At 40.1% G+C, this 26,014-nt stretch overlaps 1 protein-coding gene across 2 annotated transcripts in view; it reads right to left on the minus strand.

Moving 5' to 3' along the window:
• EMB2737 (embryo defective 2737) overlaps positions 1-26,014 on the minus strand; it is an 89,605-nt gene that overhangs the window by 26,611 nt on the left and 36,980 nt on the right. Inside the window, exon 3 of one of the 2 annotated variants that reach the window (XM_087681958.1) lies at positions 930-1,022. The exons of the other annotated variant lie outside the window; for it this stretch is intronic. Coding sequence (XP_087538084.1) covers positions 930-1,022 — 93 coding nt within the window. The remainder of the gene's footprint in view (positions 1-929; positions 1,023-26,014) is intronic. 2 annotated transcript variants of the gene reach the window in all.

Consider the following 26,014-nt stretch of genomic DNA (forward strand, 5'->3'; position numbering starts at 1 on the left):
ACACCTATGCATCCAATGATGAAAGAAAGTACAATGTGAAAAGGTCAGGCACTGCTGTGAACAGCAGTGAATTATAAACTAAAACAGTGCTACTTTAGGACTGAACCATAATCTCTATCTCCAATGTCAAAACTAGACAATATAACTGTCAGAATTGACTGTAATTAAGTCTTATGAATCATGAGTTCCTATACTCCACTCTCTGTGAATAGCCTGCCTTGGACACAGTCCCCCATCCCCCTCTCTAACCCTCTTTGAGAATTCTGCCTTCCTCAGATAACATTTTGAGCACTCTTAGCAAGCCTTTGCCAAATAGTGACCCCCATGGAATCCTCCATATTTGCCAAGAACTGCAACAGCATCATTCTAACCTCCATTATGTTGATGAAAAGAGAAAAAGATGCCAACTTTCGGGTGCTAGGTTGCGGTTTCAACACCAACTGCTAGTCCTTTTTACTCATGCAACAAAGCTGGGGAAACATCATTAACTATGCGTGTATATTCTTTAACACTGCCAGTGGAACTGATGTGATGCTGCCATATGGCCTGCCAGATCCTGCTGACAAACTGGCTGCCCTGCCAGCCACCATCAATGTGGTGAGAAGGAGCCTATGCTGGTCACAAAACCCTATTATAAAGCCTACCAAGCCCTAGGGAGATTTACTTTCTCCAAATCCCAACCCTGAAGCATTTCATACTTGTTACCCAACCACACTCATTCCAAATGACCAATAGAACTTGGTTCCTGAGTATATAATATAAACACGGCTCTAAATCCAATAAGGTACATATCACAAAAGCTATAGAACGTCACTATGTTCCTGCTGAATAATGGCCAATGAAGAAAGCATAAAAATTAACAAATACGAAGATTCTTATTTTGCAGATGAACCATCATGGTTCTCATCTGCTAGCAAGTAGAGCCATACTCTGTGAGTGAAGATGTGCTATATTGAACATTGCCTGATCCAAGACACATTGTACATTGTAGGCATTCCCAACCATTGCAAGTCCTACATTCCCTGCAAAATTTACAATTATTTAGTATTAGGAATAGAATTCTGATTATCAATATATGGGGCTGCTTTGACAGTTAAATCGTCTGAAAGAATTAAACAAACAAATATGCTCAAAAGATCTAACAAAAAGAGCACACTTGATTTTTTCTATCATGCGCCTCTTGTACCTGTATGTAAATTGCACAAAAAGTATTTAAGCAAAGATGTTATTGCTCAATATCTTAGCCTTCAGGGACTAACAGCATCTTTTCTAGCCACTTTATTCTTAGTAAAATATGTACTTGAGGGAATCCCTCACATTTTTGCGAACATCTAATTCAGCCGGACAGTGAATTCAGTAAATTAAATCCACACACAACTGGAGCTAGATTGCTCCTACACCACACATGCCACTTGTCACTTTTGGCATTTCTTTAGATTACTACTGAATGCTTCAAATTAGTTACAAATGGCTGAGTTTCCAACAATTTCTCACAGCACAACTGATCCACTTAGATGTTAATCTCCAACAAACTTTAGATTGTGCAAGAATTCACATGAACACTTCCGCCTGCCAAACCCTAGAAATGACAGCCAGCACTTAAGCCCAAATTCACAAAGCATTTACTTTCACAACTGTCCTACACATTCCCCATGCAATCACACACTATTCTTCTCACAAACATAAGGAGTTCTTGTAACATAGTTGTGATAAGAGAATCTCTTTCTTTGCAAAAAAGTTGTCTAGAAAGTGCACAAGGCTCAAGATCTCTTGATATGGAGTCCTGGAGTTGTCCACTTCATTCTGCAAGCTAAGAGAAGAAGAAAGGCTACTGCTCCAACCTCCACCTCTGTTATTCTTGTATTCTCCATATCCAAGAGAGAGAAAACTGCAGCAAACTGATCTTCACAATCAAGATCTACATGGGCTGCTAAGAGGGCAGAAGAAGGGCTGCAAATGGCAACACATGCCTTATTAAATGCATTAATCTCCCTCTCATGCCAGAGATGCATTAATGGGAATGGAGCTGCTTGTTTCTTTAACAAAAGGGGGCTGCTTGGCCATTAATCCTTATTCATTGCATCAAACTTTTAGCATGCCTCATTTCTAACATCCAAAATTTTCACATTGCGCCTGGTTCCGAATACCCTATCACAATACCACATAGCTTGTACACTTGTCCAATGCATGCCTGCCGTCAAATCTTTTATTGCTAGCACAATGATCATCATGATTCATGCCAAGAGTTAGGGGATGCTAGATTTAGACTTCATTGAATTTTAAAATCTTGCTTAAGTCCAATTAAAATATTAAGTTCATTTCTCATTCTCATTCTAATTACATATCCCCCTCCTGGAACATTGCAAGCAACTCTAATTGCATGCAATTTAGATCCAGCACGTGTAATGACCGATACATGTTTCCAAGTAACCAAGTATATTGTTGTTACCCATGTATTGCCAATGTACGATTGTCCAACATGTTAGTCACTATACTAATAAACAACCAACCACTTGTAGAAATACACAGCTATCAAAATGATACTCATTGCACTAGTAAATAACCAAGCGTAATTGAAGGAACAACAGTGTCTACTAGGTTGAGAATAGAAGGAACTTGTATGGAATCTAAGAGATCTCCAAACAATCTTCGGATACGTGAGAATATCTGTACCAAGTAGAAGCACCACCCCCCACTTGAGCATCAACCAATAATTTAGAACTACACTATGTTGAGATTGACTAAGCCCAAGCTCCAATTGAAAAGCATCAAAGTAAAGCTATAACAAATGGGGTATTTTTACCAAATCATCCTTCCACATTCATTTCTTATCAAGTGGTGCATAGCTCTAAGACTTCACAAAATAGCGACGGGAAACTTTACCCTTGACCTTCCTTTCCTTATGTGCCAAATCTTCTCGAGAATCAAGATATTATTAACTTTCTCAAGCTCTAGCTACACCTCACTAGTGGTATATGTAGGCACATCACTACGAAAAGATCAAGACTCACATGAAAAACATTGTGAATCTTCCAATGATCATATATATTCAAGCTTTAAGCCACCTCATTGGTCCTTTGCAACACTTGAAAGGGTCCATAATACCTCGTATTCAGTTTAGAAAAAGGATGCTCCTTACTCTTCATTTGCTTTAACTTGGCCTTTTCAAAGCATAACAAGACCCAATCATCCCTTGCAAAAGTCAAAGCTCTACGATGATGGTCAACTACCTTCTTTTTCTTTGCTCAAGTCTTTTGGAGAGCTAACTTTACTTTGGCATAAGCTTCATCCATACTCTCAACATATCCGTTGGCCTCAAAGATGTTACACATTGTATACAAAATGCGTAAGACTTTCTTCCCCCCTTCCATAATCTCAAACAACGTCATGTCAATGGAAATATACTATGATGTTATAAGCATACTTCACAAGTGAAAAATATTATTCCTCATTTGATATTATGCTCAGACACATAGCATCTCAAAACATCTAAGATAGTAGCATTTGCCTCTTTAGACTACACATCTATCTGTAGATGAAAAGCACATGAGAAATTTAGGGTCATTATCACAAGGACGTGACTTTTTAACTTAATCCTCTTTGGACACCTAACTTGGGACACTTGACTTGTGCACAACTATAGTGGGCATGTGAGATTTAGTTGAATGTATGTGACAGTGACAAGGTAATGCTAGCTTGGGCAGTGGGAGATGATGGCAAAAGTTATTAAGGATAGGTGCTAATGGAGATTTTGGGACAAATCTTGGTCGAGGACATTCAATTTTCCCTTGGAAATGACTTTTGATGTCATGAGTTTAGATATTTAAATGATTTAATATCTTAAACTAAGGTCCGTGTAAAGTTTCAATACTTTTAGATTAAAAGAGGTTACGAATTTAAAATTGAGACTGGACAATATTTAATTGTCGTTTTAATAGGGGCAAGGGCCAAAGGTCTATTCGGCTCAATTTTGCATGTGGAGGCTATAGTGAAAATGGGAATTTTTCAAAGGTCAAGAATTTTTGGCTGCATGCAAAGTGTATCTTCCATGTTGAGCTCTCTCTCCCATTTTGGTTTGGTTTCTAGGCCATGCAAGGCTGAAGAAGGTTGTGGAGATCAGGTTTGGGACAATATAAAGCAGCAATGCATATTTTGGAGCAACTAACAGCTCTGAATCTAATTTTGGATGATTGAATAGCCAAAAAACCCTATTTTCTGCAAAACAACCAAATCTGCAGCACTTTCTTGGACTGGAGAAAAAGGGTGACTGCTGTGCAAGCTTCTCTCTCATGAGAAAGCTGGAGAATTCTCTCTAATCTACTACCTCTCTCTTGCTCCTCAACGAATCTAAATTTTCCCAACCTTAATTTGCAGTTACAGATCTCATTTCAGCAGAAATTAGGGTTCACCAGCTGTCTTGAATGCATGCCAGCAAATGTCAACCATGCATGAACATTTGTCACTGCAAATTTGAAGATCAACAGCAAATTTGAAGAGATTTGATCATCTACAGCAAGGTGACCTGCATGCAGCTATTGAAGACTCAATTTGGCTCCTCAAGCATTCAGAATTAAGGGGCAATTTAGGATTAATGATCTTGGTTGTATTTTAGGCTGGGAATTGATGCTGGTCACTGTTTTAGGGCTGAAAATCAGAGATTTCTCTCATATTACTTCTCTCTCATCTTCGTTAGATGCATGTGCAATTTGACACTGGAAATCGGAGTTTTCATCCTTGGATTTGAGCCTCGTGTTGGAATAGGGATTTGCTGATTTCATTCTAAAACCAACAAGGTTTATGGTTTGCATGGTTACGTTGGAATGTGTCCATGCATGCCTCGGTGATTGAGGAAGGTTGTTGACATAAATTTAGCCAATACACAACAGAATGGGTCAAATTTTAGAGGTCTACAAGAGGACTGATTTGCATGAAATAGAAAAGGATTCAACTTGAGCTTTCCTACTGGCGGAATCAAGGGGCCAATTGGATTTTAGGGTTGTTAATTACAAGGAACAACAAGTTATTCCAAATGATGTAGAGAATTGGCTCAGTCAATAGAGAAAGAGGGGGTCTTATCATCTTGGAGAGTGTAGCTCTCAAATCCGAGGCAAAGCCCAACTCTTTTGGAGGATTTGAGCCAAGACTCAATTGTACTGCAAGGATTGGAATTAATGTGGAAATAAATACACGAGGGGCATCAGCGTTTTGGGACCAATTGGGTGTTGGCTCATCTCAATTTCTTGAGGGCAATCTAGCCCAAAGTGGTAAAGTAGTGAATTTTCAATTTATTATTTAGTTTATGAATTTGTTACTTGCTGTATATTGTTGTAAATCAGTATTATTCAGGGTTCCACCACCCTTCCGTAAAAAGGAAGGCTAGTTTCAATCGTACTATGAGAGGACACAATGGAAGCAAATCAAGCTAGAGAGGACAGGTTCAACATCCAGGGATAAATAGAGATAGTGATGTCTACTCTTCCCCCGTTCCTCTTCTTACCTATAGAAGAGGTTACAAGTTCCTCCCTGACAAATAAATTCATAGGTATTAAGGGATCATGTTGCCTATCCCAAAGGTTTGATAAAACTCCTTGATGTAGAAAATTTGCACATGACACAACAATACACTAAGATGGGGGTAAGAGCAACTTCAAATCTTTTTTTGTAATCATGGAGTTTTTCAATCAAGCTTCTAGTGCTCTCATAATTGGCACAAGCCCTAGGATTTTTTGGTGTTTGACACTAGACACTGGACTAGAGACGACTTGAGGCCTTTGCCGCACCGTAGTGAGTTATTTTGGATGTCATATTAAAATTCACTATCTCAAAGCAACATCTAGCACCTTCTTCTCTTGAGCATTAGGTAGAGGCTCCTTTTTTGGAGCACCATGAGACATTATATAGTAGGGAGAGCCGTGGTTGCCAATCACATTCCCCTTACGACCATGCAATACATCACTTCTGTTGAGAATAAAGGCTTCGTGCCTTTTAAATGTGCTCGGGTGTGAACACACCCTTAGCACTTGTACTTACACATATATATCTATCTAAAAACCTAAAGGTACACTCTCGTCATTGTACCTGAAAGCGTGCTCACTCTCTACGCTGCTCTCACGCACACTCTCTGTTTCTCCCTGTGCGTAGCGACAGTCTGTCTCGATCTCCGTGCCTCTCCCTCACTACAAATTGGTATCAGAGCCAATGGCTCACGCAAGCTGTTGAGGGGTAGATCAACAGGCGCAACACTCTCGTGTAATAGTCTTGTGGACTGTTGAGAGGAGCAGGCAACACAGAGTCTTGTGTAACAGTCTTGTGGACTGTTGAGGAGCAAGCGACAAGTGGCGAGTAGACGAACAGACGGTCGAGCTGCGTGACAGGTGATGAGGCGGCCTGAACGCGACACCAAACGGTCTTCGTGACAGGTGACGGGGCAAGGGACTGGTCAGGGGTCCAGTGTGCACCACGACGACAGCAAGCATAACGCGACGAGGCTACAAGGGGACAGCAGGCGTAACACGACAGGCGACAGGTCATCCCGTCACACGAATAGGGCAAAAGGTCAACAGACCCTGTCACATTTCTATTTTTTCTTTTTTCTTTTTAGAAAAAAATGAAATTCTATCCCTTTCTTGACAAGATTTCGTGCGCGCAAGCACAAAATCTCAGATTTGTGCAAAATTGGCCTAGAAATTTGGGGCTTTTCTCGAATTTGGGAATCTCAACACAAAATTGGACAATCTAACTTAGAAATTGCAAAGTCGGAGCACATTTGCCCGGGAATGTTGGGGTTTTTCACATTTTAGTGAAATTCTTTCAATTTCACTGAAATTAGTGAACGCAGGACTTGGAAAATTTAGGGATTTGTCTAGATTTTATGCGAGCAAGATGTAACAGTGATATCTGTCTTGGAAATTGCAGGAATTTGTGGCATTTTGTCCCCGACATTTGGGGTTTTTAATGTACATGCGCAAATTGGGCTGAAATTTAATCAATTTCTCGACATTGATGCACATTGGACCCCGTGCAATTTGGGGCTTTTGCAGTTTGGGCAAAATTTGTGCAGCATTTGGTCATTTTATGTACATGCAAGTTGAATTCCACGCAATTTGGACATCAACACTTAGTAAAATTTGGGGATTTTGCTGAAATTGCTCTATTTTGGCAAAACTGGCATGTCCTATGCATAATAGAGGAAATGCAGATGTGTGTTTGATGCTTTGAGCACAAAATTTTGGGGCCTTTGACCATTCATGTCAAATTTGATGCCCGTGGGTACATGTACAACAGAAATTGCGGCTGAAATTTTGGGATTCCTCATGTAATGTGATGCACATGCCCTTGGAACAGCTGTAATCAGTTGGATAATGCTGTAGCACATGGTTTGGTGCTTCTGAAAATTTAATTACAGATCTGAAATCTGTGCTTCTACGTGGTCATTTATTGCAGATTGGTACTTGTTTGTACCTTGGTCACTTGAATGACAGTTTGGGCCTGCATTTGCTAGTCTTTTTGTCACATTTGGGCTGAAAATCATGGCTGGCAGCAATGACAGCAATAATCTGATGCACATGAAGAAGCTTGGAGGCGCACATAACTTTGCAGTTTGGCAAAAGCAGTGCTACAATATCCTATTACAAAAGAAACACGCAAAGCCGATCAAAACCAAAGGGGCAAAGCCCACTGACATGGATCAAGACGATTGGGATGAGTTAAATGAGCTTGCACGCTCAACCATAGAGCTATCGATTTCTGATGCCTGGCTCTTCAACATTGAAGTTTTGGATTCTGCATATGCTATATGGACTAGACTGGAAGAACCGTATGCACAAAAGAGTGCTGCAAGCAAAGTGAATTGGTTGAAAAAGCTTATGGATTTGCGTATGAAAGTGGATATAGCAATGTCTACTCACTTGAGTGAGTTTAACTCCATTTTCAACCAGCTGGTTGCCTTGAAGTTCATGATTGATGAGGAATTTAAGGCTACTTCCTTGCTTTGCACTCTACCAGAGAGTTGGGATACATTTAGGACTGCTATGAGCAATTCTAATGTAATCCTTTTGTATGCTGATGTACAGAGTGCTCTACTTATAGAAGAGATGAATCGGCAGAACAATGCATCCAGTAAGTCTTCTAGTGCTTTGCAACTAGGGGCAAATCACAGCAAAAGGGCAAATATAATGGCAAGGGACGTAGTAAATCACGTGGCAAAGATGTTGAATGCCATCATTGTGGTAAGAAGGGTCACTTTAAATGTGACTGCTACAAATGGAAGAAAGAGAAAGGAAAAGGTAAGAAGACAAATGATAGGAAGAAAGAGAAGAAGGACAGTCAGCCTAAGAAGAGCAGTGTAAAAATTGAAGAGGTGAATGTAGTTGCTCATGACAGTGACAGTGGGAGTGATGTACTCTTTATCTCTTCACACTTTGGTGCACATGCTTTACTTGCAGATACAGATGATGACATGCATACCTGGATTCTTGATTCCGGTGCTTCCTTTCATGTCACCCCTCAACATGGGGTGACATGAAAGGAAGCACCAGGTGCTTCCTTTCCGCCTATACAGGGGGTCGACATGGTGTTGTCCATCTTGGGGACAACTATGCATGTGAGATTGCAAGTACTGGCAGTGTGCAGTTACAGTTTCAGCATGGCTCTGTCTTTACACTTCAGCATGTACGGCATGTACCTCAGCTCAAAAATAGCTTAATTAGCACAAGGCAGCTAGATGATGATGGTTTTCATACCACCTTTGGTGATGGAAATGAAAGATCTGTAAGGGATCAAGAGTGATTGCCAGAGGTTGCAAGAGCAATACTTTGTATCCACTTCATGTATCTAGTATGCGTGGCCATGTTGTTGCCATGACCGAGCAGCCAAGCGTTTCTTTGTGGCATAGCCGGTTGGAACACATGAGTCAAATAGGAATGAAAGTACTTTCTCATTTGGGTTACTTGCCTTGTCTTCGTTATGCTGATTTTGAGCATTGTGATCATTGCATTTATGGCAAACATGCACAGACGTCTCATAAAAAGTCTCTTTCTTTGAAATCTTCTCCTCTAGAGTTAGTACATTCGGATATATATCAAATGCCAAGATTATCTTTAGGGGAAAAGAAATATTTTGTCACCTTTGTCAATGATGCTACACGCAAAGTATGGGTTTACCCTATTCGTAGCAAGGATGAAGTGCTTGATAAGTTTAAAAAATTCTTGAAATTGGCTGAAAATCAAACAGATAAGACACTTAAGTGTCTTCGCTCTAACAATAGTGGGGAATATATGTCCAAGGCCTTTCAGGCATTTTGTGGCAGCAAAGGGATAAAGAGGGAGCTCACTGCCCCTCATAATCCGCCCCAAAATGGAGTTGCAGAGCGTATGAATCGAACCATACAGGTTAAGGTCTGTACAATGCTGTCTCATGCTACATTGCCCTATGGTTTTTGGACAGAGGCTGTTATGACAGCCGTTCAATTAATTAATCGGTCACCAAACACGTCTTTGGGAGGGGGAGTTCCCCAAGAAGCGTGGTCGGGCAAGCCACCTTCATATGCTCATCTGAAAGTGTTTGTTGTTTGCGAGGCTTTTGTGCACATTCGTAAAGAAAAACACAACAAACTTGAGCCAAAGTCCTGTAAATGCATTTTCCTAGATTATGGCGACGAGGGTGAAATGGGGTATAGATTGTGGGATCTCGAGAAAAGGAAAGTAGTACGCAGCAATGACGTTATCTTTTGAGAAGATCGCATGCACAAACAGCCCGAAAAGACTGAGGAGATCCGTAGGGTTGTATTCCGGGAAGAAATACCTTTTGGACAGCAAAATGTGCCCACTGTACAGCAGCAAATACTTGCTGTAAATGAACCTGTAAATGCAGGAAATGATGCTGGAAATGATCAACCAGCTATTGCCCATGAAAATGAGCCATTAGTTGTGCAGGAACAGCCAGGACAACAAGCTGTTAATGTTGATTTGCAGGCTAAAATGCCAAGACAGCATGCTGAAAATGGAAATTTGCAGGAACAACCAGTAAACAATGAACATTGGGTTAAGAGATCGTCTAGGGCTACTAGACAACCTGACAGGTTTGTTCCTGGTGCAATTAATGTGGCCGATTATGTCATGTTAACAGACTATGGTGAACTGTCTTGCTTCAAGGAAGCAATGGACAGACAGAACAGCAAGAAATGGTATAAAGCCATGCTGTCAGAGATGGAATCTCTTGAAAAAAATGGCACTTGGGACTTGGTGCAGTTGCCTAAAGGACAAAAAACCTTCCATGCAAATGGGTTTACAAAATGAAGGTCACTTCTGGTTCCTCACCAAAGTACAAAGCAAGATTGGTTGCAAAGGGGTACAAGCAGCAGCATGGAATTGACTTTAATAAGACTTTCTCTCCTGTAGTCAAGATGACTACATTGAGAACCATTTTGGGCTTGGTTGCAGTTGAGGATATGGAGCTCATACAAATGGATGTAAAGACTGTGTTTTTACATGGTGATCTGCATGAAGACATATATACGCAGCAGCCTAAAGGGTTTGTTGAACAAGGGAAGGAAAAAATTGTATGTAAACTCAAAAGGAGTTTGTATGGGCTGAAACAAGCACCAAGAGAATGGTATCATAAGTTTGATACATTCATGCAGTCCCAAGCTTTTCATAGAAGTCAAGTGGATCACTACTTGTACACCAAGAAGGCAGTAGATGACAGCCTGATTGTCTTGGTTTTGTATGTTGATGACATGCTGATTGCTGGCAAGGATACTCATGCCTTGGATTCATTAAAGTAAAGTCTTCATGGCAGCTTTGACAAGGATCTTGGTGATGCAAATCACATTCTTGGCATGCGAATACTCAGAGATAGATCGAAAGGCTTACTCTATCTATCTCAGCAAGAGTATATCTCCAAAGTTTTGCAACATTTCAATATGGAGGGGGGGGAAACAATTGGGATTCAGCATTGGGATGCAGTGAAAGGTATTATGAGATACCTCAAAGGCACAAAGGAGTTGTGCATCTACTTTGGAAAGCAAAAGGCATCTATTGTTGGCTTTACAGATGTAGACTATGCTGGTCATGCGGACTGTAGGAAGTCCACTTCTGGGTATGTGTTTACTTTCACAGGAGGAGCAGTCTCTTGGATCTCCAGGCTACAAAAGTGTGTTGCATTGTCTACTACAGAGGCACAGTATGTGGCTGCCACTAAGGCATACAAGGAGGCTTTATGGCTTTCACGTCTAGTGGGAGAGCTTGGCATCACAGAGTTACCTATTCTCCATTGTGATAGTCAGAGTGCTATCATGCTAGCATGGAATCCTGTCTTTCATGCAAAGACAAAGCACATACAGGTGAAGTACCACTTCATTAAAGATGTACTTGACAGCAAAAGCATTGAGCTTGTCAAAGTGCATACAGATGATAACCTTGCAGACCTTCTCACAAAGGGTCTTCCGGTAGAGCGGTTTGCTCATTGCGACAGATGATGGGAGTTGGATAGATATATGTATTTCAGCTTTGTACATACCTAGACTTAGCTGATTCTTTTCTCCTCTTAAGGCATATTGCCTTTAGGTGGAGGTTGTTGGGAATAAAGGCCTCGTGCCTTTTAAATGTGCTCGGGTGTGAACACACCCTTAGCACTTGTACTTACACATATATATCTATCTAAAAACCTAAAGGTACACTCTCATCATTGTACCTGAAATCTGCTCTCACGCACTCTCTCTGTTTCTTCCTGCACGTAACGACAGTCTGTCTCAATCTCCGTGCCTCTCCCTCACTACAACTTCCTATTGGGCATCTCCAAGTTATGCATTGGCCATGTGAAATGTCTTACAAGAATTCATACTTGGTGAAGAGGAGACACAAGCCTAGCCAACACAAAGGTGGCTTCAAACATTGTCATCTAACCTAGATTCAGAGGTGGTTTGGGGTTCATTGACCAAATAACTAGAGTAAAGGCTTATTGGTTAACTCATTGGTCGGGGCTTCTTTCAAGCATGGAGCCTTAGAAGAAGCTACTATTATGGAGGTTACCATCCATTACAACGACACTTAGAGGACCATGGCAGCCTGGCCTTCACTCGATTTTTCAGAGATTAACTCTACAAATATAGAAGGATTTTTAAGTTTAGATTTGCAGCTACCATCATCAAAGCCTAGAGGTTTATTTCATTTGGCCTTCATTAGTTAGCACCAACCAAGGTTGAAGAGAAGATGAGGTAGTCTCTTCTCTTGAAGCATCACTTGAGATCATAGTTTGGCCAAACCCTTAAGACAAAAGGCCCATCTTTACTTGGAGAGATTATTCTTGCAAGTTTCCTTCACAGTCAAAGAGTGGTTTGTTTTTCTAAATTTAAAGCAAGAGATGTCGGGACAAAGGCAACAAGACCTTAAGAGGTACCAAAGTCTAGTAGACAAAATGACAAAGGAGATTCCTCCCGAGTGGAGCACAGATATAGGCACCTCTCAAACTTGGATAGGTCTCTTCTCCAAATGTGACTGGCAAAGATAAGATTTTCACTTCCATAATCAAGGATGACATCCAACTTCAAATAAAGAACTTGGATTAGGCACATAGTTCAAAGGTTGCTCTCAACAGAGCATTAAAGAAGTGGTACATTATGATAGGATATGGTACCTTGACCCAAAACTAGCTACTTGCTCGATGGAGGAATGGAGACATCGGGCCTACCAAAGGAGACATCTGTGTAGATTGTTGTGGGACCCAAGAGAATAGGTTTGGAGAAACTCATTCCTTGATAGTGTTGGAAAATGACATCCAACTATGGAGGCATAGTTGCACTCGTACGTAGTATGAACTGGTTCGTACTATACAGTTCGTACCGTACCGTACCGTACGAATTCGTACCAAAAAACAAGCACATTTTTTTTTCTTTTTTTCTTTTTGTTGCTGCGTGGTTGTTGTTGGTGGTGGTGGTTTGGGTTGTTGACTGTTGTTGTTGTGGTGGTGGTGGTGGTGATTTTGTAGCCTTGATCGATCAACCAAGAAAGGGGGTGGAAGCTTGATTGGACTCCTCATACATGTTTTGTTATGATTTATCCTAGAGCCAAAGGCCATACATAAGGTATTCAAGCAGTTTCAAACGTTTCTAATTGATGTCCCATCATTTTTCACAATATGTTAGTGTCATCGATAAATAAATTCAGCACCATTTGAGAATCATCAAGTAGCTTAATCCTATTGATTTTACCTTTGTTCACAGCTCATTTTGCACTACCCAACCCAAAGCATTAGTATACATTGCTAATAAAACTAGGCCAGAGGATAGCTTGGCCTAATGTACCTTCTAAGAGTACACGAATTAGTGAATGTACCATCGGTAGCTACTTTAGCCTTAGCAATGCCAAACAAAACCATAACAAAATTCATAAATCTTTTACCAAAACCTTTGGTGGTTTGTTTGGTAACTGTTGGTCTCACAGGTCATTTTGGCCTCTTGTAGATGTTAATAAAGCATCTCATGTCATTTCATCTCTCTCTCTATCTCGCTCTCTCTCTCTCTCTCTCTCTCTCTCTCTCTCTCTCTCTCTCTCTCAAGCATACATGCCTCTTATTTGTATGATCATTCATGTATAATGTATCCACTCCTATGTATGTACTTGTAGGTTGTAGCGCATGTTGCACATGCGGCATATGCCATAGAGAATTTTGGCATGTTACCCTCAAGTATTCATCTTATTTACTCCAATAGCATTGCTATTTAGACTTTAAACATCTGTTCTATCATCTATAGTTCACAATAATGAAGTTAATATTTTTTTTCATACTAATATCATACCGTACTTTATAAAATCTTAAGGTACCATTTAGTACCATATTTTATCGTACTGTATCATACCGTACTTTTCGTACCTGATAACTATGTATGGAGGAGAGAAAAGAAAGACAATGAGAGTGTGCTGAAGCAAAAGAGTAGAGTGTACTTGCTGAACTGAAAGAATGAGAATGAAATATACAAGATAGGTCTAAAATAGACCTAGCCCAATCTCAACTAGAGTTAACTAACTGTCTAACTCTTAAGAGTGGTGACATAATGTATAACTTTAGTTGTGTTTACACTAAGAACTAAAAAAGAACTAAAGACTAAAACACTGGGCACTTCCCATAGAATTGGCAAATTCTAACACCCCCCTACAATGCCAATGTAGTAAAGTATAGGAATGATCAATCACCAAAGGGTAGTAAATTTAAGGACTTGCAAAAAGCCTCAGACTTCTCACAAGGTAGCAAGGTTGTCAATTGCGAAAGGTACGGTACGGTACGAAAAAATGCAGTACTAATTGTTAGTACCTTAGAATTTTATAAGGTATGGAACGATATAAGAACAAAAAAAAAAACAAAAACTTGGTTATTTTGGATTACAGATAATAGAACACATATTTAGAGCTAAAATAGCAATCTCACTTGAGTTAATATGATGACTATGTGAGGGTAACAAGACAAAACCTCATACGCAACATGCATAACACGCTACTAGAAGACAAATGGGAGTGTATACATAATACATCATACAACTAAGTAAAGTGTAGGGTAGATGGACAAAGAGGCTCTTTATTCTTTTGTGTGTGTGTGTGTGTGTGTGTGTGTGTGTGTGTAACTCCGCACTTTTTGGAGAAAGAGAGAGAGAGAGAGAGAGAGAGAGAGAGAGGCTGTAACCAGCCTTTCTCCTTGGATAGGGTGATAAATCCTGATTAAGCACTATTTACAGCAATTAACAATTTCACAAAACTAAAATGCATACTTACCATATAATCTTGGACATTGGACACCCTCTTGGCCCCAAAACCGACGCCCCTTTCGGTATTTCTTTAACTTAGTTGAAGAAGAAGTTGATGTACGATCGGATTCTCCCAATCTCTTTTGGTATTCCAACTTTCCTTGCTATTCAAAATGAACAACAAGTCTTCAATCTAATTTACCCCTTAATTCGAGCAATCAATTGGCCTTTACCCGCTTTGATGGAGATGCAAAATGCCCCAAATGGTCTCTCCACTTCAATTTGACTAAAAACAACTTCAGCCCTATTGAATCCAAGTCTTGGAGCTTCTAATTTTTTATACACTTGCCGAGGTTGTTGCTAAACCCTAATTTCTACCTGCACATTAGAGTTTACAACAAAGAAATCTGAAATATCTCAACCTCTGGTAATCTCAATGCTATAATCTTTGGAGCAAGGCTACATGTAGAAAGGCTGGGAGATGAGGGAGAATGTTGAGTAGAGAGAAAATTCAGACTTTCTTCACGAAGAACTGAAGAAAATCTGTCATTTATTGCTTTTGCACTATCTCAACAGCTTGTAGATGCAAAGAACTCAAGAAAATCATTCATTTATTGTTGTTGCCCTGTCTCAACAGCATGTAGATGGTGTCACCTATTGTTGATTGGTCTTCTCCTGTCCCTAGCTGCCTCAGAAGGTTCTCTAATGGCTGCAAATCAAACCAATAGCCTCTCCTCCCTCTCTCTTGCAAGCTAAATACCCTAGAAATGCCTATCTCCAGCCTCTAAAGACGTTTTTCAATCTTGCATGGGCATTTTTTACAAGTGACAGCCTTCCCAAGTGGCTTTTCCAACATTATCCATAATTAAATATTAATTTTTAATCTTTAGATACTAAAAATTAATATAATAATAATTTCAATGCCCTAAAAAATAATCTAACTGGCCAATAATTAAATTGGCTAGGCAACTTCCATTCCTGAGTATCTGTGCACCATCTTTAACCATCAGATTGGCGTTAGGTACAATTAAACACCACTTCTCTAGTGTCACCAACTAACACTTATGGCAAAATAAATTACCCAAGCGAACAACTAGCATCAAATACCACCAAGTACATGTGCGGCAACTTATAGCAACTTTTGCCTATAACATTCTGTAATTTCCTTGAGTCCCGAGCTTGTAAATTCACTCTAACCCCAATTACGCCTTACATGTGCAACATTTGCTTAACCATGTGATTAAAAATTAATCCACATGTTAAGTGAGGTTTCAAAAATACATGTCCTCATGACAGCCCTTCCCCTTAAAATCCTTGCAATCATCCTCGATTGCATTGCCAAATGCATCAAAAGAAAATTAGTGAATTGAAAATTTCACAAGGCATCATAGTTAACACAACATTGCGCATTGTTACTCAACCATTCCATATGCCCAACACATGCTAAAAATTACAAGTCAATCATAACATAGCATAAGACTCATAAAGAATCTTAAAAACATTGCCAGATTATCATGTGACATGTCTATTTCTCATGAGCTCAACTCATCTAGCAAAACCATACCAAAGCATAAACCACTGAAAACTGAACATAATCTAATCATAAACTAATAACTTACTTATTTGAGAACTGATCACAAATTGCTACAAATGTAACCCTAAACTTATCACAAACTCATTGCAAAAATTGACCAGCAATCAATGCAAAACTGATCCCAAAAGTGACCATAAACGGTTTTCAAACTAATCAAAAACCGAGCTGAAACTGATTCAAATTTTTGTCTCAAAATGGAGGCAAAATTCATACCAAATTGATCATAAGTTAATGCAAAAGTATAGTTCCAGTGTCCGGGTAAAACTCATACTTATCTGCATATACCTCACAGTGACTAGTACACTAAGTAGTGACCTCATGGCAAACATATTGTTAGCGCACTAACTTGGATGCATGCTAAATACATCGGAGTTTCACTACATACGAGAGTTATTCATTACTAGAGGAGTGGAAGTGCTACATCTCTCTTCACCATCACGCAATACTCTTGACTGTTGCTCTGTTGAATCTGACAAGCCCGAACAACTAAAGTCGGCTCTATCTGAAAGGCATCTAGGTAAAGATGCAACAATTGAGGATGGTCTAATAAGCCATCCTCTTCCATCCATTTGGCATCCATTAGTGAATAATTCTAAAATTTCACGAAGTATCTCCTGGAAACTTTACCTTTGACATTTCTTTCCTTATGCGTCAAAATCTACTCGGGTACCAAAATCTCATCCAACTCCTCAACCTCAAGCTGAATTTCAACAGACATATCCTCTAACATATCACCATGATAAGGCCTCAACAAACTGACATGAAAGGCATTGTGTATCCACCAATGTGAAGGTAATTTCAACCGATATGCCACATCGCTAATCTTCTCCAACACCTGGAAGGGCCCATAGTATCTCATACTCAACTTCGGATACAATCTTTGAAACCAGCCTTCCTTCTTGGAATTGGTGGTGATAACCTGATTTAAGAGTTTATTACAGCAATAAATAAATGCATATAAAATGAAATACACACTTTACCATAACATTCTTGGACAGTAGATACCCTGTTGGCCCCAAAATTGACGCCCCTTGCGGTATTTCTTTAGCTTTCATTCAATTGGAAGGAGTACAACTTGAGATTCTTCAATCTCCTCCTACTAACCAATTGTTCTTACTATCATAAATGACCAGCAGGCCTTTTGGGTCATCTGCCCCTTGATTCACCCAAGACTTCTCCAATTTGACCCTTGGCTGGCCAAATGCTGCCCCAAATCAATTCGGGATGGGCTGGCTCTAGAAATCCCTTGATAATCTTCAATTATCAGCTGCTGATTTCAATCCCTTGAGCCTTCAATCTCTGGCACGGATCCCAAGGTGGCTGCTAAACCCTAATATCTGCTGTAAATTAGGGTTTACTGCAGAAATTACAGAGCAGCCCACCAAAAATGGCTGAAATCTCCTCCAAATGGCTGAGAATTGCTGATAATGGCTGAGCATAGGCTGAAGGAGATGAGAGAATGCTGTAGAGAGAGAAAATTCTAAGATTTGTCGCGAAGAACTGATCAAAATCAGCTGCTTCCCTGCTATACCAGCCCTAAATGGATGCACCAACAACAATAGGAGCATCAGAGACTGTGATCTTCAGGAGAAAGTGCATCAGCAGTAATTGTCAGCTTCCCAAGGTCAAGAATAAGCAATCTCCATCACCAAAATGGTCTCCAATGGCTGGGAATTGACCCCAAAAGCTAGCCGCAACAGTCCAACAGCTCCAAAATGAAAAAACAAGATTTCCCTCTCCCTTCAGCCCTATTTAGCCTTTCCCCCACTTGCGTGGGAAAGTTTTGCCAAGTGGCAGCTTTCTTAATCCATTTTCAGCAATTTCCAGCAATTTAATTAATTTTCAGAATTAATTGATTCTGAAAATTAATTCAGCCCTTAATCCATGCCCAGAAAATTGACCTTGCCCATCCAAAAATTAATTGGCTAGGCCATTTGCAACCCAAAGTGATCCCATGCATTAATTGACCCTTGAACAAGCATTAATCCATTAATTAATGCCTAGTCCCTAGTGTCACCACTGACACTTAATGCCAATTAATGGTCCTAAGGGCAAACTGACACCATAATTCACCTAGAATCTAACAAGTGTAACTTGTTACAACTTTTGCCTTTGACACCCATCTTTTTCACAGGGTCCTTCGGCCTTCAACTGTGAAAAAGTAGCTTGCACCTCACATGTGCAACACATGTACATCTTTTAATTGCACATTTAATTAATCCTTTAATCAAATGTCAATTAGACATAAGCAAAGCATCAAATTTTCACATCCTCGTGACAATCTTTATCTTGCTTTCATCTTTTTCAGCCTTGCCTTTTCAAAACACAACAATACATAATCACCTCTGGAAACTGCAAAGCACGTCTGTGGCAATCAACTACCCTCTTTTGCTTTTGTTGCAATCTCTGAAGTGCATATTTTATCTTTGCATAGGCTACATCCAAGTTTTCCACGTAACAATCAACCTCAAAGATCTTATCCTTCGTCTGCAGAATAGGTAGTACCTTCTTGCCACCCTCAACCACCTCAAATGGAGCTTTACCCGTAGAACTATGCATTGTGTTGTAAACAAACTCAACCGAGGGTAAATATTGCTCCCACTCTATCTTGTGATCTGAAACATAGCATCCCAAAAGACCTAACACTCTAGAATTTCCTGCCTCAGACTAACCATCTGTCTACGGATGAAAGGATGATGAGAATTTCAGCATGGTACCCATATTCTCAAACAACCCCTTCCAAAATAAACTGATCATCTGAGGATCTCAATCACTAATGATCGACTCTGATATACCATGATACTTAAAGATCTGCTGCAAAAACAATCATGCCATATGATCAGTCTTTATTTTCTTCCTCACCAAAATGAAATGGGCTTGTTTGCTAAACCAACAAATGATACTCCATATCCCATCATTCCCTGTAGGTGTCTTAGGAAGCTCAAAAATAAAGTCCATTGCAATACTCTGCTAAGGCCTACCTAGAATAGACAAGGGCTGCAACAAACCCGGCATTTTTTGGCTATCTAGCATACAATGCATGTCTTAATAAACTATTCTACATCATGCCTCAAAGCTAGTCAATACAAGAAATACTCCACAACCTTGACTGTGGCATTAATACCTCTATGTCCTGCATACAGAACAGCATGACTTTAAGTGATAACTCTAGGCCTTAACTCCTTTGTGACACACAATCATTCATGTATCACCAAAAATCCATCTCTTAGCACAAAGTGTTCATGCCTTGGGCCATTGCAAAGCTAATCATAAACATTAGCAAAGTTCGAATCAGCAACATATTGCTCTTTCATGCATCCAACTCAATGTGATAAACTATGCTGATAGCAGAAATTTGTGGCTTATGTGACAGTGCATCAGCCACAACATCCTTTTTACCATCTAGCTTATTCCAAGCTGTCATGATATCCACCTCAAAGATACTTATCAACCAATTCAATGCAAACATTTGCTTGAATTGTACCCACGTCCATCATTGTAATGCATTTTCTTTCAAGAACTTAGCTGCCTTTCGAATCTTCGAGGACTCCGTGAAGTTCCCTCCTGAATAGGCTACATCAAACTGCTGAATGAAAGTCAAAGCTTTCAGCCTATCTTGTACACCACTGAAGGACTCAAACTTCACTGCTTTTCCAACCTCATCGTAGTCTTTTGTTGCCCCTTTGGGTGTCAAGTTGTCATACATTGGTTACTGCAAAAAGGGTGCATTTGCTGAATTTACATCAAAACCAACACCAAACGGAGCACTTGCATGGACAGCATTCATTCCTTGAGTCCCATAAGTATTCGGGGGTGCAGATACAGTACCAAACATGCTACTTTGTGCCCCAGGCATCAAGCCAATGCTGCCATACATAGGGTTTTGCATATTTCCACAGCCATACCCGAATACATTGGCCCTTGCACACCATGCATTGGTTGTTGCATACCATAGGGATTAGTGCCATACATTCTTGTATGTGGTCCTTGTCCAAACATAGCATGAAAAATCGTGCTTTCACAAAAATATCTTGGCTGCCACATCATAGCATGCATGCCTGGCTATCCAAAATCCATTGGATTGGCACTTCCGTGATGTCCTTGCATTTGCATTCCTTGCCTTGTAGTACCAACTGTTTTATTTCATTAGCATCTTTGTGAGCTTCAAATGAAGGGTTTGGCATTATCTTCAGTGCATCTTGCTGTCCTGAAGATGTAGAAGACGTCTTCTTCTTCTTGCCTTTGCTGTCCTTCTTTGGAGCACTCAAAATTGGAGTAAATTGAGGATTTTTTGCCAATTCAATAAAGAGATTTGTTGTTGTCCTCATCAAATTCCTAAACTGGTTATCAAATTCCTCTTCACTTTGCTGGCCATGCATCTTGCCCAACAGCAACATTTTCAGCTGGTTGTCCATGGTCTAAGCCTTGTCCAAGGTCTTTCCTTCATTCCCATGTGAATGTTTATACTGAGAGGCATCATCGCTACTTGAAGACATATTACTGTAATTTCTCAACTGAGAGTAAAAATCAGCACTAGCACAAAGCTTTGGCTTGCAATTAGGTGTCTCGAGCCCACCAAATCAAGGGATTGAGTGGTATCCCGGCAATGGAACCATGTAACCAGCCTTTCTCCTCAGATAGAGTGGTAAAAAACCTAATTAAGCACTATTTACAGCAATTAACAATTTCACAAAACTAAAATACATACTTTATCATATAACCTTGGACATTGGACACCCTGTTGGCCCCAAAATCGACGCCCCTTTCGGTATTTATTTAACTTAATTAAAGAAGAAGTTGATGTACAATGGGATTCTCCCAATCCCTTTTGGTATTACCACCAAGTACCTGTGCGGCTTAACTTATAGCAACTTTTTCTTATGACATTCCGTGATTTCCTCGGGTCCCAGGCTCGTAAATTTACTCTAACCCCAATTACGCCTCACATGTGCAACATTTACTTAACCATGTGATTAAAAATTAATCCACATGTTGAGTGAGGTTTCAAAAATACATGTCCTCGTGACAAATGCACTTGGAATTGCATATTCATCTTGAAAGTTGGGACAGAGAGTGAGAGAGGCTTAAAATTATGATAATAAACATAAGGCTTGGGAGTTAAAAGATATTCTGTGGCCTAATCTTCATAGGCCAAAAATAGCTTGTTTTTTTGTACAAATTGGTACAAATACGTACCGTACAAAACGAACTAGCCCATACGTAGTACAAATGCAACTATGCAAGGTAGTTCCTTGGTTCCAATGAGCAATATATCATCTACATAAAGAATGATCATCAACAAGTCTCCCCCTTTATTCTTAATGTATAGAGTGGGAGCAATTGGGCTGATTTTGAACCCTTTGCTAGCCAAATATACATCAATTTTAGAGCACCATGCCCAAAGAGCCTATTTGGGACCATAAAGAACTTTGTTTAGCTTGCATACCATGTGCTCTTTCCCCTTCACCACAAACCTGGAGGTTGTGACACATAAACATCCTCATGCAAATCCCCATTCAAGAATGTTGTCTTAATGTCCAACTGATGTATCTTTTGACCATAATTTGCAACCATAACAATTACACATCTCACCGTACTCATACGTGATGTAGGGTCAAAAGTCTCTTCATAATCTATGCCCTTCTAATGTGCATAGCCTTTCGCTACCAACCATGCTTTATACTTGTCAATGGTACCATCAACCTTGCATTTGAGTTTAAAAACCCATTTTGTGCCAGTGGCCTTCTTGCCAAGTAGTAAACCCACAAGATCCTATGTAGAGTTAGTGGCAATAGAGTCTAACTCATCTTGCATGGCCTACATCCAATGTACATCTTGCTGAGATTCGTCCAAGGAAGTAGGCTCATCATCATCCAACAGTGACCTCATAAATACATGTTCATCACAATCATCTACTTCCGTAAAATCAGCCAAATGGGCTCCTGTTGCATCATGTGTTGCATGTCTAGCATCCCTTCTAGCATGTTGAGCTAAAGAAGCATCCATTTTACTCTCCTAGAGAGTTTGTAACAGCCATCTCAGGACTATTTTTATTGCATTTACAACCGCCCGTTCATGTTGTATTGCATCTTACCTTGCATGTGGCAAACCATCATCAATACCCTGCTATTCAGGTGCATATGGTGCAGCAACAACTTATTGTAATATGTTTGTCCGGCCATTTACAGCAAGCACAAACTCCAAAGAAAGTGGCAAGAGACCCTCAAAAGACATCACCAATGTCATGGAAGAGTTTGTAATAGCCATCTCAGGACTATTTTTGTTGCATTTACAGCAGCCCTTTCATGTTGTATTGCATCTTACCCTGTATGTGGCACACAATCATCAATACCTTGCTATTCAGGTGCATATGTTGCAACAACAACTTCTTGTATTATGTTTGTCTGGCCATTTACAGAAAGCACAAACTCTAAAGAAAGTGGCAAGAGACCCTCAAAAGACATCACCAATATCATGGGTGGCTAGCATTTGAAACTAATCATGTGAAAATGCAGCATTTTTAGCAAATATGACATCCCTACTGACAAAAACTTTCTTTGTGCGTGGGTCATACAAGCGGCAGCCCTTGCTTTCCGAACTGTAACAAGTAAATATGCATTTTACAGCCTTGTCATCAAGCTTCCCACGAAGCTCTTTTGAAACATGTGCATAGGCTGTGCGACCAAACACCCAAAGGTAGTCGACCTTGGGTTTCTTGCCATGCCAAGCTTCAAACGGGGTGATTGTCTTTAGTGCCTTAGTGGGTGCACGATTCAACATATGATTTGCACACTAAAGGCCTTCTAACCAAAATTTATGAGACAATCCCTTGCTTTTGAGTATAAGGCGAGTCATCTCCATAAGAGTGTGATTCTTCCTTTCAGTAACACCATTCTACTTACGAGTCATTCTAACATTGGCTTGACGCATAATGCCATGATCAAGCAAATATGCCTCAAAAGCATGAGACATGTACTCCCCCCCTCTCTATCCGTGCAAAGTGTCTGCACTTTCAAGCCAGTTTCAGCCTCAAGCTTTGCAACAAGATGTTTAAAATGCAAAAACACATCAAATTTTGCTTTCGGCCCATACACCCATGTATACCAAGAGTAGTCATCAATAAATGTAACAAAGTAAAGATGACCTCCAAGTGCACATGTCCTCATGGGACCACAAACATCAAAGTGAATAAGCTGCAATTTCTGGACAGCACACACTGCACCATCCTTTTTTAAGGCAAATCTATGCATCTTGCCCAAAATACATCCCTCGCATGCATGAGGAGGTGGAGTCTCCACTGGAGGCAATGCATCTACCATATGACACCTATGAAGGGTCATCAAACTCCGAAAACACATATGTCCATAGCGGGCATGCCATAGCTCCGCATTTTGTATAGCAGAGGCAATAGAGTAGTGACTGCCAAAGCATCATGAGAGTGTGCACCATGGGTATCCAACAAAAACAAACCCTATATAGGGTCCCAAATAGCCTGAGTGTATAATACATCTCCCTATCTCTAACAATGTATTTGTCATCCTCAAATATGACCCGAAAGCCATGTTTGTAAAAAAAAGAGATAGACAACAAGTTCTTTGTAATGCCAGGCACAAACAAGACATCTAGAAGGATAGAGTCAGAACCATTTGCAGCAATAATAGTGACTGTCCCGATGCCACAAACATCATAATTGCTATTGTTCACACATGTAACACGCTTCCTAGCAAGGGCTGAATGCAAAGAGGAAAACAAACACTTCCTAGAAGTGATGTGATTTGAAGCTCCACTATCAAAATACTACGTTTGTTGCGTTTCAGCAGCATTAAATGCTGAATCAGCCACTGAAGAATCATAACTGCAAGTTAGAAATGCATAGTCCTTCTCCGCAAAGTTGGCTAAAGCATCACCATCAGTAGATTTGCTGGTTGATGTCTCTTGGACAGCCAAACCAGCGTCCTTTTTCTTCTCTTTGGCTAATCTCTTACGCCATTCATCAATATAGTGACCTGGCTTCTTGTAATTATGACATTTTCCCTTCTTTTTAGACTTTTCTTGTAATTATGGCTTCTTGTAATTATGACATTTTCCCTTCTTTTTAGACTTTTCTATTTCTTGGACAGCCTTATTTGATGGTTGTCCAGCATCACCCTTTTGCTGATTTATTGCATTTTGCTTGACTTTTCCTTTGCCTTTGAACTTGAAAAGCATAGCCACATCTCCTAAATGCAATGCAACTTTCTTCTGAATCTGTTCCTCTTGCAACAAGAGACCTTCTAACTCCACAAATGTAAGAAGCTGCTCCCCCCCCCCCAAAAAGACAACATCAAAGAGGTCTGAAACCAAGATACGACTCTGGAAGAGAGATCAATGTGATGTTCACCAATTAAGCATCCTGAATGATTTCATCCACATTGAGCAGCTCCTCACGCAAATCCTATATGTGAGTAAGGTGATCTGTCATACTATCACCCTCATCCATATTCACATTGGCCAACTCTCTATGGAGATAAGATATTCCGACCTTGTTACATGCTACAAATATATGCTTACAGCCCATGATAATTTTGAGGCCTTACAAGACCGGATGTGTGGAATGATCGATCTCTTTACTAACAAGACAATCAAAGAAAGTGAATGTGCATCTTTGGAGTCCCATCTCCTCTTATCCTCGGTAGGAGGGGGAGGAGAGGAGGCAGCACCAACAGCCTGTCCTCTAGCGTCACGTTGAGGTGTTTGAGGTGCAATACCTCCTGATCATTGCAAATCACCTGTAACATAGTACCACAAGTCCTTCGCGACAAAAAGGTTGTGGACCGTAAAACGCCACAACATGTAGTTTGATCCATGAAGTTTGTCCTCTTGAGTGAGGATACCAAGGATGTTGCTCTAATCATTAGTCCCCTAACGTGCTATGCTATCAATAATGGATAAAAATCCGCAGCCAAATACTTCTCTGCTGAAGTATAGATTGTTCTACTCAGAGTACCAAAAATCCCCTCAAGATTATGCAACAAGTATCAAACTGTCACACAAATGTCAAAGTGTGCCTAAATTTGACCCAAATCAACACTCAGGCAAAAAATAACAGCAATGCACTATTGCACCACGCCTACCTCAAAATGCGTACCCTCAAAAGTACAAACTAAAACAACTAAATGCAAATTCTTACCAAAATTTACTAAATTTTCCCAAAAGTCTCTACTCAATCTAACTATAACAACAATTAAATGTTGTTGTACTCCTTGTTTGCTACCTTGGAACGCATGACAAGCAAAAGCTCCAAAATTTTTTCTAAAATTTTAAAGAAATTGAAGAAATTTGTACCTTACAGTTTGAATTTCTGCTGTAATGTCACCTTGGGGTGCGTGCCAACAACAAACAACAGCTAGAATCTGCCTCATGATGCATGCCACAACCTCTAGGACAGAAAGGCCTAAATTTCTTGCACAAATGTCAATGAAATTTTGCAATGTCGGCGTTTCCAATGAAGATTCGCACGTGGAACTGTAAATCGGGCAAAAGCCCCAAAATTTTGGCAGGAATGTCAAAGAAATTGTGAAATTTTGAGCGACATGAGCTGAGATTCGGAAAGAGATGGCCAAAATGGATGGGAAATTGCAGAAATCTCAAAAAAAAACCCAATCTGAAAATTAGGGTTTTTGCACTTTTCAGAGTTTGCGAAAAAT

The sequence above is a fragment of the Lygodium microphyllum genome, chromosome 7 (assembly GCF_053477565.2).
Source record: "Lygodium microphyllum isolate KBCC chromosome 7, Lygodium_microphyllum_v1.1.10, whole genome shotgun sequence".
Taxonomy (NCBI): Eukaryota; Viridiplantae; Streptophyta; class Polypodiopsida; order Schizaeales; family Lygodiaceae; genus Lygodium; species Lygodium microphyllum.